Source organism: Protopterus annectens, chromosome 7.part0 (genome assembly GCF_019279795.1).
Source record: "Protopterus annectens isolate FY-2018-M chromosome 7.part0, PAN1.0, whole genome shotgun sequence".
Classification (NCBI taxonomy): Eukaryota; Metazoa; Chordata; order Ceratodontiformes; family Protopteridae; genus Protopterus; species Protopterus annectens.
The window spans coordinates 762233930-762252877 of NC_056739.1; the positions used below are offsets into that span (position 1 = coordinate 762233930).

The following is an 18948-nucleotide window of genomic DNA, read 5'->3' on the forward strand; positions in this document are numbered from 1 at the left end:
TACTGGATCCCACTAAAATCTTCTTTTCCAGTAGTTGCCTGTACCCCATCCTATCCCAGTAGCTAACTTACACTAACCATTCATTTTTTTCCCTGCCACCAACACTCAACAATATTTAAATACCATCCAGTATTTCTGTCTACTTACTGAGTGCCTACTCTATACTCATTTCAAATCAGTCAGCTGTTTTCACATTCTCTCATCCTCTGAAATGTGCATTATACCCCCAGGCAAAATGGTGTGAATAAGCAAAACTTCACATAGTTGTAATCTGCTGCATTATCTCCTTACTTATCTCTTGAAAGATTTTGTTGTGTGGGAGCAAATATTCCATGTACATCCTATTATAGTAATTAAGGGTTATTTTTCTCTCTCTATGTTACTCAACCCTGTGGGAAGTGTAACTACTGTTGTTACATAGACAACAGTGTTTTTTTGTCCATCTGGATACAGGAAGGAAATTTATATTTAAGGCTGATGCTACCTGCCTGATCCCACATGTTGTTTACTTAACCTACTGTCTATTTTAATTTCTCCAAATCATTTGGGTTTCTAATACCATGACAGGAATGGACCCCATTCCTAAGTCAAAGTACAATTACAGTTCATGAAATTAGTATTGTTTCACTCTTTGATATCAGCCAAAAGTGCTCTTTGCAGCACCCGCAATGTGCCCAGCAATGACTCCTTCTGCAATTCATATGGCGTTACATGTATTGGTAGCATATTTAAATAGGATTGTAGACTCTTTTTTATAAGACCCGTTGCTCCTACTACTATTGGAACTATCTGGGTATCTTTCTTTCACATTGCTCTTGTTTCTACTTGCAAATCCTGATATTTTATGACTTTGTGTCTCTCTGTATGCAGGACACTGTAGTCACTGGGTGTGGTGATTTCAGTGATCAATGCTACTTTTAGGTTCATAGGTTGGTACTAGGCTATCAACCCTAGGGCCTATGCAAGCCTAGCCATAACAATTCCCTGGCTTTTTCTTCCCACAATATTTACTTCCCTGGACCACTGTCTAGCAGGGTGACTGATGTGATCCCTGGGGTGAATTTCCTATCTCCCATCCAGTCATCAAGGTTCCTTGTGAAGAGGGCCAAAGAGGTGCTCTGCTTGACATGCATGGGCAGTCTATTCCAGAGTCTGGGGAGACTCTGGGTCAGGAACCTATCCCTCCAGCATGTTTTGTTCATTGTGATGACAAGGTTTAGATGCCTGGAGCATGTGGCTCTGGCGGATTGGGATTTCTTTAAGTGTAGCATGTCCAATAGCTTTTGGTTTGACATGGCCTTGTATGTTAAGCAGAGATTGCCTCTGAGTAGACGATATGCGACAGAGTATAGCTGGAGCCTGTGATTCTTTTAGTGAGGTATTTCTGCAGCCTTTCCAGTTTTGTCTTCTTCTCCTGGACCACTATATCAGTTTTTCTAGCATCTGTCTTTTGAACTTTTGGTAACTGGTGACCCCATGTGATCTAAACATCATCATTTTATATGATGCTTTGTGGTTCATATTGCCAGTGTTTTTCAGCCAATTCAGTACCATAATTTTTGTACAATCCCCAGTGCAACAGTCTTGCCACCTTATTATGCCTTTCAGTATACAGTCCTTCTGTCCTTCTGTATGTCACAGCCAGCAATGATGTATGCAACTGTTTCCAATTCTGTTTTACAAAACCTACATTTTTCTGTTTCTCCCACCTGTTCAATGGACTTTATAATCCAATGTATATGTAGTCCACGATCTTGGGCCACCAATATTAACCTTTCATTTCTTGGTTTAAATTCACCTCTCCTTAACCATTCCTGTGTTCATTCCTGATCAACATGAAATTCTTCCATAAGTTTTCTATACTTGCAACTATATTTATGCTTTTTCCACATTTCTTGCTTTCTCATCTAGTCCTTCACCTTGTATTTTTTCTTTTGTTTTTTTTTTTTTTTTGCACATTCAGTTGCTGCCTGATTTTTATCTACTTGTGGTTTGATTTCCATTCCTGCTTGACGGCGATATGCTTCTGCTAGCCTAAGCAGGGAAGTCATCTTAGATATATTCTCCTCATGTTTCAAAACTTTCACTATGTTTGGATCTTGTTAGGTCAGCAGATATGTGTGGAGTCCCACAATTGCAGAGCTATACATGTATGCATCTATACATGTAATCAATTTCAAGGAGGCCCATCCCTCCTTCAGAACACAGAATATATAATCTTGGTATGCACTGATTTATATAAATCATTTGGTGAGCATGAAGCATCCTTCTTGTTTTCTTATCTAATCTATCTAGCACAATTTTGGGCCAGTCAATCACTCCAAAACTGTAAGTTAGGACAGGAAGAGCAAACTGGTTTACAGCTTGAATTTTGTTCCTAGCTGTTTTCAGGATTAATTTAGGTCTTCTGAAGTACTCCTTACTAAGTTTTATTCACATTTGTCCATGTTTTATTGTTGATCCTTCATCAATTCCCAAATATTTATACACTCCCTCTTGCTCAAGTTATTTTATATCACACTCTTGTCCCAAACTGATGTTTCCTTGGTGCTGCAGTTTTCTTGCTTTAAAAGGTGCTTTTGCACATTTATCAAGACCAAATGACTTTCTTATATCATCTGAAAAAGTTTTGACAACTTGCAGTTGTGCTTTCAGTTCCTCATCTGATGAGTTATACTGTTCCAAACTGTCAACAAAGAGAAGATGAGAGGTCCTTGCACTTTGTGATTTTCTAGGAGCCAAATTATAGCCATGACCTAAGCTGCTAAGTAGAGAGATTAACAGATTAAGTGTCAGGTAGAATAGCAGCGGTGACAGAGAGTTACCCTGGAATATCGCCATTTGGATTTTTATCCCTGAAATAATAAGTTGTCTTTCATCATGGCTTAATTGCAAAGTGGTCACTGTAATGTAATGGATCAGTGTAGGGTGCATCTTATACATTTTTAAGCACACTTTTATCCATAAATGTGGGATACTATCAAATTTTTTTTGTAGTCAATCCAGGCCATACTTAAATTCTTCCCCTTTTTATAGTTCTCCACTATGACTTTATTTAATAACAAATGATCATTTGTTCCGTATGACTTTCTTTTATTGCCCTTTTGTTCTTTTGCCATAATTGAGTTTTCTTCTAAATGACTATAAACTCTTTTGGCATCAATACCAGTGTATAGTTTATACGTCATTGGAAGGCAAGTTATTGGTCTATAATTTCTGGGGTAGCTTGCAGGTTCACTCAAGTAGGAGCATTGTTTTTCCTGTTGTTAGCCAGGTTGTTGTCTGGTTGGGGTGCACATATAAATAATTCTTATTCATGGCTAAATGTTCGTGCAAAGATGTTAATACTTTTAACTAGAAGTTAGGTACTGCATATGGGCCTGAAGTTTTCCAATTAGAAGCTTTTCTTAACTTTGTTTCAGTCTATCTGGTTATTTCATCCTATTTCATATCCTGTACCTTTAAACTTCTTATTCTTTCTTTTACTTCTTCTATCCATTTATCATCTTTGTTATGTTCCACATGACCTTCATAGATACTTCTCCAAAATGTATCTATTTCTTCTTTTTTTGGTGGCCTTTCAATTCCTTTTACCTTTTTCCCCAATTCTCTACAAAACCTTTTTGGGTCATCAATAAATTGCTTATTTTGTACTTTTCCTTTATATTTGTCTATGTATCTTCTAAGATTTTCCATCTGTGCTGGGATTTTTAGTTTATTTGTGATAGTGCATGATAGACCCTGATCTGTTCTAATGCTGTGCATTGCTTTTATCACATCTACGTTTCTGAGTATTTTTGTTGATCTGTTCCCTCCTCTATACTCTTCTAATAGTGACACTTCTATCTAGTTGCTTTACAGTTTTCTCTTTTCGATACCTCCATGACGATATTCAATTTCTCCCCTTTCTCTCCTTCACTACCCTGTGGTCTTTTGGTAGCACTTTATCAGTTATTAATTTAGCTGCACAATAATATATCCTGTTTACTTCTGTTATGTTGCATGAATATCTACGGACAGTCCTAATTACTGTGTTCATTTGTTTTCTCAAACTTCTGAATTTTGGGGTTTTATTGACCTTCTGTAGTCTATTTCCTTCTGTAGTCTATTTATTTCATTGATCTTAATATGTCTAGCTATCTCTATTAAGTCAAGCAACACATCTCTTAGCTCAGTTTCTTCTAGACTGAGGGCACTTTTTTGTTTAACATTTCCTGTGGGTTTGTTTGTGTCTTTCGGCTTTTCCCGGTTAGGGGTCGCCACAGCGGAACTCCGGTCTGCTAATGATTGGTAGTGGATTTTTACGTACCAGGTTACCAGCACTGATGCACAACCTTCAATGAAGGCACACCGCATTCATGTATGCCTCCACACAGAAGACACTCTAGCTGAGAATCGAACGGGACAACGTCTTGCTATGAGGTGACAACATTTCCTGTGGGTATTCTACAGAAAATTCTATTACATTTTCCTGTGGCACATTCTCTTCAATTTCATCCTGTGCCATCCGTTGCTCTGTCATATGAGAACTCACTGGCCTATCACTCCTCAACATTAAGTGCATCACAGTTTCCACAGTTTCCTGTTCCTTCCCTTGCTGTCAAGCTTCAAGTGGATGTTTATACTGGTTTTCTGTGGAAGGCTCCAAAATATCTTCATATGGCACCTGACCAATTGATTCCTATTCCACTGGTTTCCCCTTAATTTGGAGTTTCATTGCTTTGTCCTGTTGTGGTGCTTTCTGCAGTAGATTTTCTACATTGAATCCTACACTTTGGAGGCACTTCATGACCTCAGCTTCTGTTTCTTTAACTTCTCCATTACTGATCTCCTTTTCCACTTTTCCTCTTTGTCTTCTTATTTTTGTATTTTAAAGTTTTCCATGTCTGGATTCCTTTGCCTGCATTTCTCCTCAAATATCTTTGGTGCTGCTCTTTTTGTATTGATTAGTTTTGCTTTCTCCTTTGCAAAGATATTACACCATATTAAATCTCTTTTTCTTTCCCATGTCCATATTTCTTCCTCAGATGTCTCCTGATCTTCCTGTTTCTCCTTACTTTGGGGACTCGTTCCATCATGCTGTGATGTAAACTGTGTTAGATCTTCTACTTCAAATCCTTCACTTCGCAGGCACTCCATAACTTCGTCTATTTTTTAACTTCTACTTCACTAATCTTCTTTTCTACGTTCCCTCTTTATGATATTATTTTTTTAATGTGAAATTTTCCATATCTGGATGCCTTTGCCCATATTTCTCTTTGAATATCTTTGGGGCTGTCTTCTTTATGTTGATTAATTTGGCTTTCACCTTTGCATAAATATTGCACCATATCAAATCTCTCTTTCTTTCACATGCCCATATTTCTTCTATATGCTTTTCAAAAATATCTATGTTTTGTTGTTTACATGCTTGTACTTCTCCTCATGCTTCTTTTTCCAAACAGATCAACGTTTTTTGATTTATATACTGTTTTTCAAAAATATGTTGTATTAATGACCCCAATTTTTTAAAGTATTTTAATTCCCTCTAACTTATCTCTTAATCTTTTTGTATATCTTGTGTCTGGAAATTTTAGGCATTTTGCATAATAGTTTTCAATAGTTCACTCTATCGTCTTTATGTGTCTTGGCCTATCAATTTTTGTGATTTCTGTGGACTGATACTTCCTTCTACAACAGGGAGGCCATCCTCCCCCAGGGTCTGGCCTGCCCCCCATTGCAGGAATGTTTCTGTATTTTGAGGATTCTACACTATCATTTTTTTCCAGTCCTGGCACCAGTGTGCTACCAGGATTGGGCATTTTTTTATCTTGGGTCTTGTGTACCCACCTATCTTTTTTAGTTTTTGACGTACTTCTGTCCATGATATATGATCTATAAATACAGTCTATATATCAGTGTCGCCTTGGTGAGATTTTGTGAAAAAACAGGGAGCACCTCATTAAGCTACTCACCAAGACTTGATGAATTCAATTTCAGCACTACTACTCTCCTTTGCTTGCTGACTTTTCACCTCTCCATTTGGACCCCGATAAATGCAGTCTATATATCAGTGTCGCCTTGGTGAGATTTTGTAAAAATAGGGTCCACCTTGTGAAGGTACTCACCAAGACTTGAGGATGAATTCAGTTTCAACACTACTACTCTCCTTTTCTTGTTGACCTTTTATCTCTCCATTTGGACCCCACAGTGTAAAGCACTGCCTAGAGTGTAAAGCCTTCTATGTTGGCAAAACTGATAGGATGCTAAAAGATGGAGTGAGAGAACACATGTACAGCATTCATACTAGTTTAGCTAAAAATGCTTTATTGAAGCATGTGAAGGATACAAATGAGCAGCATACTTTAAAATGTATAGTGATAGATGTGGAGAAACCTAATTTACGTGAAGGTGATCTGTGGAATTTTACTGAGACCCAGGAGGTTAAATGGATCATTCATTTGTGAGGTGACCAAGGTAGGGGATTAAATGAGAAGGTCCCCCTGAAACCTATCTTAAAAGGACATAGCATTAGAACATAATATTATATGTTTTAGGTATCTTACTTGTGTTTTTGTTTCTATAGTAATGTTATTAAATGTATCTTGATATGTATCTATACCTTTTGAATACATTTTCTGATACGTATGCTGCATGCTTATGAAAGTAAACTACATTAGATAGCATTTAGTGTTGTTTATTTATCTGTACTGCTGGTTGGATGGGATGGTTCAGCTCCTTGACTGGATGTCATCTATTTAATTGAATGGCTATTTGGAATTTGTATTTTATATAAATTGATATTTGATGATGGCAGTTTTTATAAGTCTGAAGAAGCTGTTATGAAAGTGCTTGCCACTATTTTTTTTTATTTTATTAAACGTTTTTATGACCCTTTGGACTCTGCTTTATTCCGTTGCCTTATTTGGTTTCTGTGCTACATTTATATTTTACAACAGAATATTTGTTCCTGACTGTGTGTTTTGTTGGATTATTTTTCTCTTTCTTTAACTTATTCAGTTGTTCTGATATATGTGGCTACATTAATCCCTCTCTTACCTTTGTTGTCTTTATTTACTGTATTCATCATGGCATGTTTATTTATAAGATTATTTCCTGTGGAGGTCTCTCCTCCTTGGGATTCTCTCCAGAAAAACAGCAGTGCCTAGTACGGCTAGCCTGGTTAACAAAACATATATGAATGCATAAATAAAATCACACACTACAATGAAAAAGTTAGTCTTAATAATGTTGCAGTCTTGCTATGTATCTTATGATAATTAGATGCTATCAACTCGGTAATGATTCAGTCTCATTTTTCAGTGCAGCAGGTTGCTGTCACATGACTGCCTCTTAATTCAGTGCTGCTTTTTAAATTCACAATGAGAGTCATACTTTACACTGCAGAAAGGCTAGTTATGTATCATACTGAAGTCTTAAACTTATGCTGTTGTTTTGTATCATAGCAACACACACACTTAACCATGCTGCTATTTCATTACATGTCATTTTAGTGTTATGTAATTCACAGCCACTGTTTTACATTACAGTGGTATGGTCTCACCTTATGTTGTGCCAGCCTTATCTTTTAACTGCCTTCTGTTCAAAATATTAAAAATAGGACACTGCCATCTCTAAGAACTAAATGATCATTTTAAGGAGCAAAATTATTGCTTAAGAAATACTCAGTCAGATGATATAGACCATCCTTAAAAAATAAAATAAGAGAAAAAGCTTTATCTCAACTAGGACATGCCTTATGAAATAATTTCCCTGCTGAAATTAAATCAGAATCTTCACCGAAAGACTTCAAGAACACACTATACAAACATTTGCATACTTTGTATGTTCAAAATGACAGTTTGTAAATACTGTAATTAACTTAAAATGTCTTTGTATTGAAACATTGTATACTATTTAATTTTGTACTGTTTACTTTTAATTTTATGCTTGTCATATAAAGCCTGGATTGTGTCCAAAAAGGGTTAACAGACAAGCCTACTTACCCTGTAAACTAATAATAAACAAGTAAACAAAATAAATACAGTAATAGCCTCACAACTGGGTGCTGTTTTTAGATCATAGTGACAGTCTCACTTCCTACTGTTATTTTCTCATTTTGTAACACTGCATACAGAACTCTAGCTACTACAGCCAATAATACTGTAAAGCCTGCACACAATAAAACTAATATACAATAGTGCAAAAATCCCCATACAGTAACATATATATATATATATATATATATATATATATATATATATATATATATATATATATATATATATATATATATATATATATATATATACAGTACTAGTCTACATACAAGAAAGTATACAATAGTAGTATACAAGCCAGCATATATATCTAATAGTTGAAAATTTATTTATTTGACATTTGTTGACTGGGTTAGTCTGACTGAGCTATTCCCCTTTTTCAGCGGAGACCCAGGGAGAAAAGCTCTTTGATAATAAACAAAAACATAGAATATGAAAATAGTACAAAAATTAAAGTAGTAAAACAAGTTTTCAATATAAAATGTACACTCTTTGATTTACAAGTTATTTAAAATTATAAGTTTTCAATCAGTTAGTTTGCTTACAAATAAATATTTCTTTGCAGAATTTAATAATAATGAACAATGTATGTACTGGTAAAAAACACTGCCACTAAGTCTTAAAGCAATAATCTACATATTTCTTTTCACATTCTGTTTGACCAATAAAAACAAATAAAATAAAATGAAAAGGCATAAACAATAAATGCAGTATAAAAACATTATTATCTTATGCACATTTGTTATTTTTCAGATCAGCTATTTTGCATCCAGCCCTGTCCTAAATGACAGAAAACAATATCCATCATTTTTCAGAACCATTCCAAGTGATGAGTTTCAGGCTCAAGGTCTTGCAGAACTGCTGTCCTACTTTTCCTGGACTTGGGTTGGAATTCTAGCTGAAGACACTAATTATGGTCAAGTAGGGGCTCAGATTCTTAAGGAAGCAATAGTGAAGGATGGAGGCTGTGTTGCTTTCCATGAAATGGTCCCTATTTTCTTTTCTCAACAAAAAATTAGCAACATAGTGAATGTGATCAAGAGTTCATCTGCAGTGGCCATTGTTGTATTTTCTGGGGATCCATTCCTGATTCAACTTATGAAAGAACTTTTTAGACAGTCCATTACAGGAAGGGTTTGGATTGCCAGTGAGGCTTGGTCTAGTTCTCCTAACCTTTCCAAACTAAACTTGGTAGAGGTGTTACATGGAACTCTTGGATTTGCTGTCCAAAGAGGAAATATTCGTGGCTTTAGAGATGCAATACTAATGACTGATCCATCGATGTATTCAGATGATATTTTTATAAAAGCTTTCTGGGAAGAATCTTTTGGCTGTAGGTGGCCTGACCCTGTGTCTGAGTTAGTGGACAATACAACTAAGCCCTGCACTGGGACAGAGAGGCTGGAAACACTCAGAAATGCCTACACAGATGTATCTAATTTACGAATCACATACAACATCTACAATGCAGTTTATGCTGTGGCACATATGCTGCATGATCTGAGCAAGTGCAATCCTGAAGAAGGTCCATTTTATAATAGGACATGTGTGAACATTCATGGTTATCACCCATGGCAAGTAAGGAATTATTACTCATCGTATAATGCAAGTAGGTTAGTCTTTCTCCCTGAACTTCACGCACTCATGGAGTCATATTCCACAGATGGTAAGTGAAGTAACTCAAAACAGTTACAGTAAGATTTGCTGCAGCATTGTGGGTGCTTTTTCTTTATTATCAGGTGTTAGTCGCATCTCTTCCTGCTTGCCTAAACAAAAACCCTTTAGCACTTTGTGAACTACTAAGAGTTATCACAATTATCCTGGGAAACGTATGCCACAAAGGGAAGCAAATTCTAAATGATATGGGACCATGTCCATCTGACTGGAAAAAGGAGAGATGACCATGCCATCCTTTAGTTATTTCCATATACATTTCAAACATAAATGTCATTTTGTATTTTTTTTTTTGTTTTCCTTTTGTAAGGAAGACACTGATATTCTCTTACTTTTCCTGTTATTTCATTAAATCTAAGCATGGTAACTTTTAAAAAACTGACAATTTCTGGATAGTCTTATGGACTTTGTACTGCTGACCATTCAAGTTCCCTCCATTGCTTTATATCCTACGCTGCTCTAATCCTAAACTCCAATGTTCTTTACAATCATTTGCCTTTGATTTCCCAGTTGTTGCTAAGTACATTTTAGATTTATACCCACAATGAAACAAATACATGTCCAGAATTTTAATTAAGGATCTTCACCACCCTGCTCCACTTTCCTCATCTGCTAACCCTATCCCTGTCCATTATCTTATGAAAAAACTCTTCCCCAGCCACACAACACAAGACATTCAGACACACTACCCATACATTACACACATGCACAACAGTCAAACTATCCCTTTAACTAATCATCCCTATAACCCTACCCCACAAGCATCCAACTCGCACCTGAATGCTAAAACTTTTGGGATATCAGAAAGTTTCAGCATTAACAGACTCACATAATTAACCTAAAGCAGACTCCATATGCATTATACATTATTGAAACTGGCAAACCCTACACTCTGGTAAACCAATGTTCAATACACACGCACTCACACACACACACACACACACACACACACACACACACACACACACACACACACACACACACACACAATACAAATCTATATATGATCTATAGATGGATAGATAGATAAACGCTTTAATGCAAACTACATCCAGAACTGATATTCCAAAAATGAAAGTTATGCCCCCACCAGAATGTTAGATTTCACTGGTCTCTGTCTGGACACTGGAACACCAGGACTGGTACCTTTGACACCCCCTAGTCATGGCAACATACTCTTCACAAGCTCAAACTTTTCTCTACCCCTATCTGCTGCTTAATCATCCAGATGTTGTTCCTGTTATTAAGACAGCAACGTCTCCACACATCTCCAGCATTTAAACTGATCATTCAGTGATTAGTTGGCTATATGAGTTGATTTTTTTAATTTCTTTTTTTGTGGACTGCAGTATCAAAATATCATTGTTTTCTGTTTGCTTTTCTAATATTTTACCTTTGTTTGTCTTTCCTCACTATCTGTTCGCCCATCCTCCTCCCTATCCTGTTAAGACCGAGTATGCCAGCATTTAGCCGATAGCTCCATAAATAAGAAGTTTTCACTTGGCCTAGGGAATATAACAATAACATTTCTAATGCTAATGGGTCACGAAATAATCAGTATAGCTATGCGACTGCAGCTTTCAGACGACACATCCAAGTGGATTTGAGCAGTCATTCAGTTAGTGAGAATGGTGTCATGAATCAGTTATCTGTTCAGGATGTTAGAACCGAAATTAATCAGAATGACAGACATGAAACGACTGTTAATACTGATTTACCTTTAGAGCAAAGAGAAAATAATTCTAGAACGGATAATGGTATAGCAAGGACTTATGGGGAAGACAGTAATGGCCTAATGGCCGCAGAAACATTGAGGGAGCACACAGGTTGCAGTACATCACAAATTAATACTAAGTTACCACACACAGAAGCTGTGGTTAGACCGAAGACTAATAATAATACATTAGTAACCACTAAGGTTAATACCCCCTTTCCTATAGCGCAGGACCATTTTTTGGAAAGGAAACGGTCTGCCAGCAGGGGCAGACATAAGAGGAAAGGTTCCGTAGAGGAACACCATGGCCCCACGTTGAAAAAGATGTGGGAGAAGACAACTCATTAGTGATTAACTTGTCTAGTAGAATCTTAAATAAATATGAAGAACAAATCTTAAATAAAGGCCTCAGCTTTATTCCAACCAGCAATAGTGATATAGCTAAGACCATTATTGACACGAAGATGTTTATTAGAAATTTACAACTAAGGTTGGATTTTGGTCAAGATAATAATGTAAGACACTCTGGATTTCGTGCAAACAGTACTTATGTACCACAACTACATCCTGTAGTTGAGGTGTTTGGTAAAGTATTAGAAAATGATATATACAACCATTTTCAGAATAAAAAGGTCACAAGACATGGACAGAATTTGAACTATCATCAAAGAAAAGCATTAAATGACTTAAGGAATGATCAGGAAATAGTCATCAGGCCAGCTGACAAAGGTGGCCCTATAGTACTTATGAAAACAACTGATTATAATGAGAAAATGAGACAACTTTTGAATGATGAGAAATTTTATCTTAAAATAGATCAGAAAGTGTTAACAGATAAAGTCTTTGATGTTTACTACATGCTAGATGACCTTCTTGTATCCTCTAATATTACTAAGGAATTGTATGAATACTTTAAGGTTAATGATCCGGTTATACCGGTCATTCAAGGATTACCCAAAATCCATAAGTCTAGCATGAACCCTCCCATGAGACCGATTGTGGCAGGCCAAGGCTGGGTCACAGAACCCCTCTCCATATATACGGAGAGCCTACTGAGACCATTAGTAGACCAAAATATCGATATACTTAAGGACAGTAAACAATTTCTCATAGATTTGTATACTTACTCTAAACAACTAGATGAGAATCAACCATACCTCCTTGTCACTCTAGATGTAGTGAGCCTCTTTACTGTAATTCCCAATGAGGTGGGTATTTGTTATATATTAGAGTACTTACGCACTCACTCAGATTTTTCGGTTGAGAAAGCGGATCTGGTTGCTTTATACCTGGAAACTATCCTCATGAATAATGTGTTCGCTTTTGGTAATGATTTGTTTATCCAGAAGGATGGCGTGGCTATGGGCACATCCTGTGCCAATAGCTACGCCAACCTAGTCATGGCAGCTTGGGAAGATAAGTTAATTTATGAGAATGTTACTTTTAAGGAATCTGTAGGTTTGTACCGCAGGTTTGTGGATGACCTCTTCCTTATTTGGTTAAGTGACGAGGACTCGCTCAGAACCTTTGTAGATTACATGAATACCTCAACTAATTTCTTGAAGTTCACTTTGAACTTCTCTAGGAGTAGAGTTTCTTATTTAGATGTTGAAGTACATAGAATGAATAGTGGCCTACTCTATACCTCTATTCATAGGAAGGGATGTCATAGGAATACATTACTTCATAGGCAGAGCATGCACCCCTCACATGTCTTTAATAATGTGTTAAAAGGACAGTTTATGAGAATGTCCAGGCTTAATCCTATTATCGATGATGACTATGTGAATGAAGTGAAGGAACTTAAAAAGAGGTTTATAGAAAGGGGCTACGATGAACACAAGATTGATGATGTAATTACTGAAGTGAATAGTTTAAGATCTAATAGAGCGAGACCCTTCTTTTCAGAACAATCTGATCATTTTGAAGTGATGACACCTCCTATGAACGAAACTAGAGCTACCATGCCTTTTAGCAAGGTTGGTCTAGAAGTCAAAGGACTAATGACCAAGCACTGGGATATATTATTATCTGATAGGGAGGTGTGCAAGGTAGTAGGACCACTACCTTAGGTAGCATATAAAAATCGGCCTAATTTAAAAAATTTGTTATGCAGGCCCAAATACATGCGTCATAGGAACGTTATCCCTCAGCCTAATGTAAATACTGTAGCTTGTGGGAAGTGTAACCAATGCACTTATATAAACTCAGATACAGATTTCATACACCCAAACACTGGACGTAAGTTCAATTTTTATACCAACACGTGCTGTGACAGTAGAAATGTGATCTATTTGGCTAGTTGTAGCTCATGCCTGGCATTCTATATTGGGAAGACCAACCGAACCCTTAAAGAACGTATCAGGGAACACAACTACCATATCAGGCTGGGCTCAGAATTCAATGCCTTAGCCAAACATTGTAAAGAGGCAGGGGACAATCATAGCTTTAAATTCTGTGTCATACAATCATTAACACAAGGTTTTAGAGGGGGTGATCTGATAAATAAGACTTTGGAATGTGAATCCAAATGGATAATTAGATGGAGAGCAGATGAACCCCCGGGCCTGAACGACAAAGTCCAGATTAAACCGTTTCTGAAGAGCAGGAGAATATATAGACCTAAGTAAATCATAGTCAGTTTTCCTGCTTTAGATGCATCCTGCAATACCCATCAAATTATTAAATTATTAATTTATTAAATATTTTTAAATCTTTTTTATTAGAATATGTACATTCACCCACTTTGGTGTAGATGATGAGATATATACACATGAGTTTTTAATTAAGATGTTAGTGTCTATGTTGTATTTTTATGTAATAGGTACACATTTATTTTTCTAATGTTTGCAGTTTTTATAATGTTATTAGCTACCTCAAAGGAAGATTCATCTGCATTTATTTTATAGATTTTTATTCCTGTCCTTTATTTTTGTACTTTATTCCTCTTCTGAGGCTTTATTTGTATAAATTTAGAAGAGCAGCGCTTTAAATGAAAGTATGTGATCATGTGGGGACTGTATAACCAATTAGGAACTGAGGAGGGCTATTTAAATGAGCTCAAAATTCTGCAATATGTATAAGTCTGAAGAAGCCTTTTGGCGAAAGCGCTCACTTATGTTATACGTCAATAAAAGATTTTATCTGGTGCAACAGGATCGTTTGTGCAATGGACTTTGCCTAATTACCTTTTAGACGTTTGAACTTTATGCTATAGCCATAGGGAACAGCGTTTGATGGTGCTTAAACATTTAAGAATGGTAAGAATGGAAGCCCTTGTCCTAAAAATGGAATCAAAGCTATAATTTTTAGCAAAAAGTATGTAGTAAAGACCAGGTAAGTGCTGCAGTTAACTCACCAAGATGAAGGTGACATATGAATGCTGTGGATGTACCCTGAGCCATGACTTGAGTGAACTTTTGGTGTCTTTTGCTGTGGTGTAACAAAAGGAGATGTAATCTGACATCCATTTTGCCAATGTAATCTTGGTAATTTTCTGACCAAGTCTGGCCACTGAAAATCTAATGAAGAGTAATCATCTTTTCTGAAGTCCTTTGAGAATTCCAAATAGAACCTTAATTGTCTGTGAACATCCAGACAATGCAACAAATACTCCCCATTGTTAAGACTATTTAGGAAAGAAAACTGGCAAGTGTGCACTGGTTCAGATAATTTATGTTGCAGCTTTGGGCATAAAGGATGGTTTTGTTTTACGAGTTGTCCAGTACTGGTGTAAGATAACGTTGGGGTATTGTGATGATAAGACAAGAAGATCAGAGACTCCTCTTGCCAAGGAGATAGCCACAAAAATGACTGTCTTCCTTAATAAGAATTTTATATCAGCTGAACCTACTGGTATGAAAGGAGGTCTGATCAAACTTTCAAGCACAACATTCAGATCCCAGGCTGGTGCTGGTTTAACCACCAGAGGTATGGAATGGAAACGACTTTCAGAAAGGCCTTACAAGATCAGTGTGCAGCCAGGGAATGAGGTAAAAAACCTTAATGATAACAAGAAGTGGCTGCTAGAGCTACATTAATTGAAAAGTAATTTGCCCCTTGGTTGTATAGTTCCGTTAAAAAAGTTAACATCTTCACGAACACTGTGAAACTGGTGAATTTTTTGTGTCACAAGCCCACACCATTTTTTCATTTTCCCTTGTACATTTTCCTGGTTGAAGTTATCTGTGAATCAGTAATGAGCTTCATGATATCTAAAGGAAACTGAAAGTTGATGGCCATTATTGGAAATGAAGAAATCAGGCAGGTTATTCAAAGGAACTAAATGTTTAGATGAGGCTGTCTGGATGGATGACTTAACAGAGCAGAGGTCTGTTGAAGAAAAAAGGGTTTCCTCTTCAGATGAGGCCATAGCAAGGGGAACCAAGTCTGGCAGGGCCAGAAAGAAGCTATGAGAATGAGTTAAGCCTTTCTTTAACCTTTCTAACAGTCTCAGTCAGAGGGGAAGAGAGAGATAAGCATATAGGAAACTTGGGGACTAGTCATGGGAGAATGCATTTCTGGGTATCTGTCCCTCTTGAAAAAGTATGGTGAAAAAATAAAGGCATTTGGTGTTGAATGATGAAGCAAAAGGAATGCAGCAAGGTCTCCCCCATTTCCTGAATATTCTGTGTGCTGTTCTACATTGAAAGGAGGGACATATAGTCTGGGCATAGGTTCATAGGTGTATACTAGGCTAATGACCACAATGGCCTTGCATCCCAACTGTATCCAAGTTGGGTGACTTAGAGATTATTTTTAGGGGTATGTGTAAGTAAGGGTCAAACATTTACAAGTTGACTCTACCCATTACAGAACTATGTAACAGACCAGGGGTGTATTTCTGATTTCCCATCCAATTGGTTGAGGTTACACTTGAATAGGGTCAGAAAAGAGCTCTGCTTCAGATGGACAGGAAGCTTGTCTAAGGGAAGGGCTATTCCCTGAGACACATACCTGTTATTCCAATATGTCCTACTTATAATGCAAGCAAGGTTTAAGTCCTTGGATCAGGTAGTTCTGATGTTATTTGTTTTGTGGATATGCAAAAAGTCCATCAGAGCAGGATTCAGGATGCCTTGCATATCAGACATTGATCATCCCCACACTCTGTAGGAGACAGAGTATAGGGATAGGGTTTTGAGACAATCCACACAGGACATCTTTTTAACACCCTGTATTCTTTTTGTGAGAACTCTCTGTGGACAGTCCAGTTATTGCATATACCTGGTCAGGTAAAAGTGAAGGAGATCACTGCACTCAGTGATGAGTCTGATGAGGGTTGAGTGCAGTGGACCAATGACTTCCTTTGACCTAGATGCCTTACCCTTGATTTTAAGTTGACCAATATAAAATAATTTCCTTACTACCTTAGACACATGTTGGTTGAAAGCAAGATTACTGTCTATGTATGTCCCCAACCACCTAACTACTGTGTCTGTTCTTATGGGTGTGTAAACAATGAGGTAGTTTTTTGGGTAGCTGAAGGATAGTATTATGCATTTCTTAAAACTCAGTTTTAAACAGGGTCTATGGTGCCAGTGTTGACCTTGACTTCTAAAAAGGAGATGACCCAGCACTGAGACCTGAGAGACTCCACTAGTGACCAGCCTCTTTGTGGAGGTAGACTCCCCTATGTTAACTTCCTGGGTCCTATCTGAGAACCAGCTGATAATCCAGAGGGTAACATAGGGGTTTATGTCTAATTATGTGAGTTTGTTTACAATTCCTGAGAGGGTTATTGTATCAAATGCCTTGGCCAGATCAAGTTAGTCAGTATGCACCATTTTACCCTCATCCTTTGCCTTAGTGACCTTCCTGAAGAAGTCTGTCAGACTGAGTAAGCATGATCTTCCCTTGACAAAACCAGATTGTGCTGGATCCAGTGTCTGGTGATTTCCAGTGTCATTATTATCATTTCCATGATAATGCTTTCCATGGCTTTGCATATAAAACTAGTCAGGCTAATCGGTCTGTAGTTTCTGGGGTCTGTAGAAGGCCCTCCCTTATGCAGAGGGATAACTGTTGCAGTTCTCCTTTCACATTGGCACAAATCCAAACTGGAGGTGATGGTTTAATGGTGACTTCAGTAGTCTTGATAGGTCATGTTTCATGCTATTTAGGAGGTATCCTGGGATATTATCACAGCCCACTGATGAGGTGTTCCTGGCCTTGGAGAGTGCATTTAGGACTGCTTCCTTGTGATAGTTGGGGGATTATGATCAGTGGTATTTCCTGAGAAGTGACCAGGGAGTAGAGGGGTTAAAATTGGAGATGAATTTGTCAGCCAGAAGATTTGCTATATCTTATCCAGACAATCATCCCTCAAGCTCTACTACACAATATGTTGCCTCACCTCTATTCATACTGACCAGAGTGCTGTGAAGTTCCTCATATACCCCAAACCCAGCCAATACAAAATAATACCACATTTAGTGTTTTTTGAAATGCCAGCTATGGTGCTCTGAGCAGCCACCTTGCACCAATCCACTGGAACCATACAGTAACCCCCTCAGTCTATTGCAGAATTGCTCATGGCCATCCACAACACTTTAAGTTGCAATGCTGATATTCATTTCTGCAATAAATATGGTGGAAAATTCTACAATAAACCTATAATGTAATGATTTAAAATCAACACATTTTTAAAGCAAGAAAGCCTTCAAACTTTACCCAACTTAATGCAACAAAACTAAGGTTAATTTCATCCAAAAATAATTTAATAAAACAATAAAAAGAAGCAAAGATACTTCCATGGATAACAGTAATAATTATGTATCCTACAATCACATGTGAAAAACAAAGTAGAAGATACAGGAACAGAATGTGCTAATTTTTTATCACCATTACAGAGCTAAAAATATATAGCTGAGAATAAAAACATTTGTGGCAAATTTCAGGCTACAAAGGAGAAACCTACCCTCTCTTACTCCATGCAACATGATCCCACCTGATATAACACATCTGAAATGATCATCTCTACCCTCACTAAGATCCAAAACACCAGCTCCATGGGTGTAGATGAGATACCACTAAGGTCCAAAATGCCAGCTCCATGGGTGCAGATGGGATACCAGTAAGGTCCGAAACACCATCTCCATGGGTGCAGATGGGATACCAGTAAAATTCAAAACACCAGCTCTATGGCTGCAGATGGGATACCTGTAAGGTCCAAAACACCAGCAACATGGGTACAGATGAGATACAAGTAAGCCTAAACACTGCATCACAAACAGACTAGTGTACTTCATTATGGACATTCTAAACGCATTCATCCCAGAGCTTCTCAGGACTGCTGGTTGTAAACTTCCACCACAGGCACAATAACACATCTCAACTCATTTTCACAGAATCAATTTCTAATACCAGACAAAAACAATCCTAACATTTGAAGCATAACACCCACACAAAAATGTAAATGCATTGTTCAGCAGACAATGGTATTCAAAACAGGACAGCTTTTCATACAACACAAAAAGCGTGACTTTATATTTGACATTTAGCATAAATGCTTTGCATATT

General features: G+C 37.2%; 1 protein-coding gene across 1 annotated transcript in view; it reads left to right on the top strand.

Moving 5' to 3' along the window:
• Positions 1-18948, top strand: part of LOC122806088 (extracellular calcium-sensing receptor-like) — a 450647-nt gene that overhangs the window by 170731 nt on the left and 260968 nt on the right. The window contains exon 3 of the mRNA XM_044076326.1: positions 8793-9617. Within this exon, the coding sequence (XP_043932261.1) occupies positions 8793-9617 (825 nt within the window). The remainder of the gene's footprint in view (positions 1-8792; positions 9618-18948) is intronic.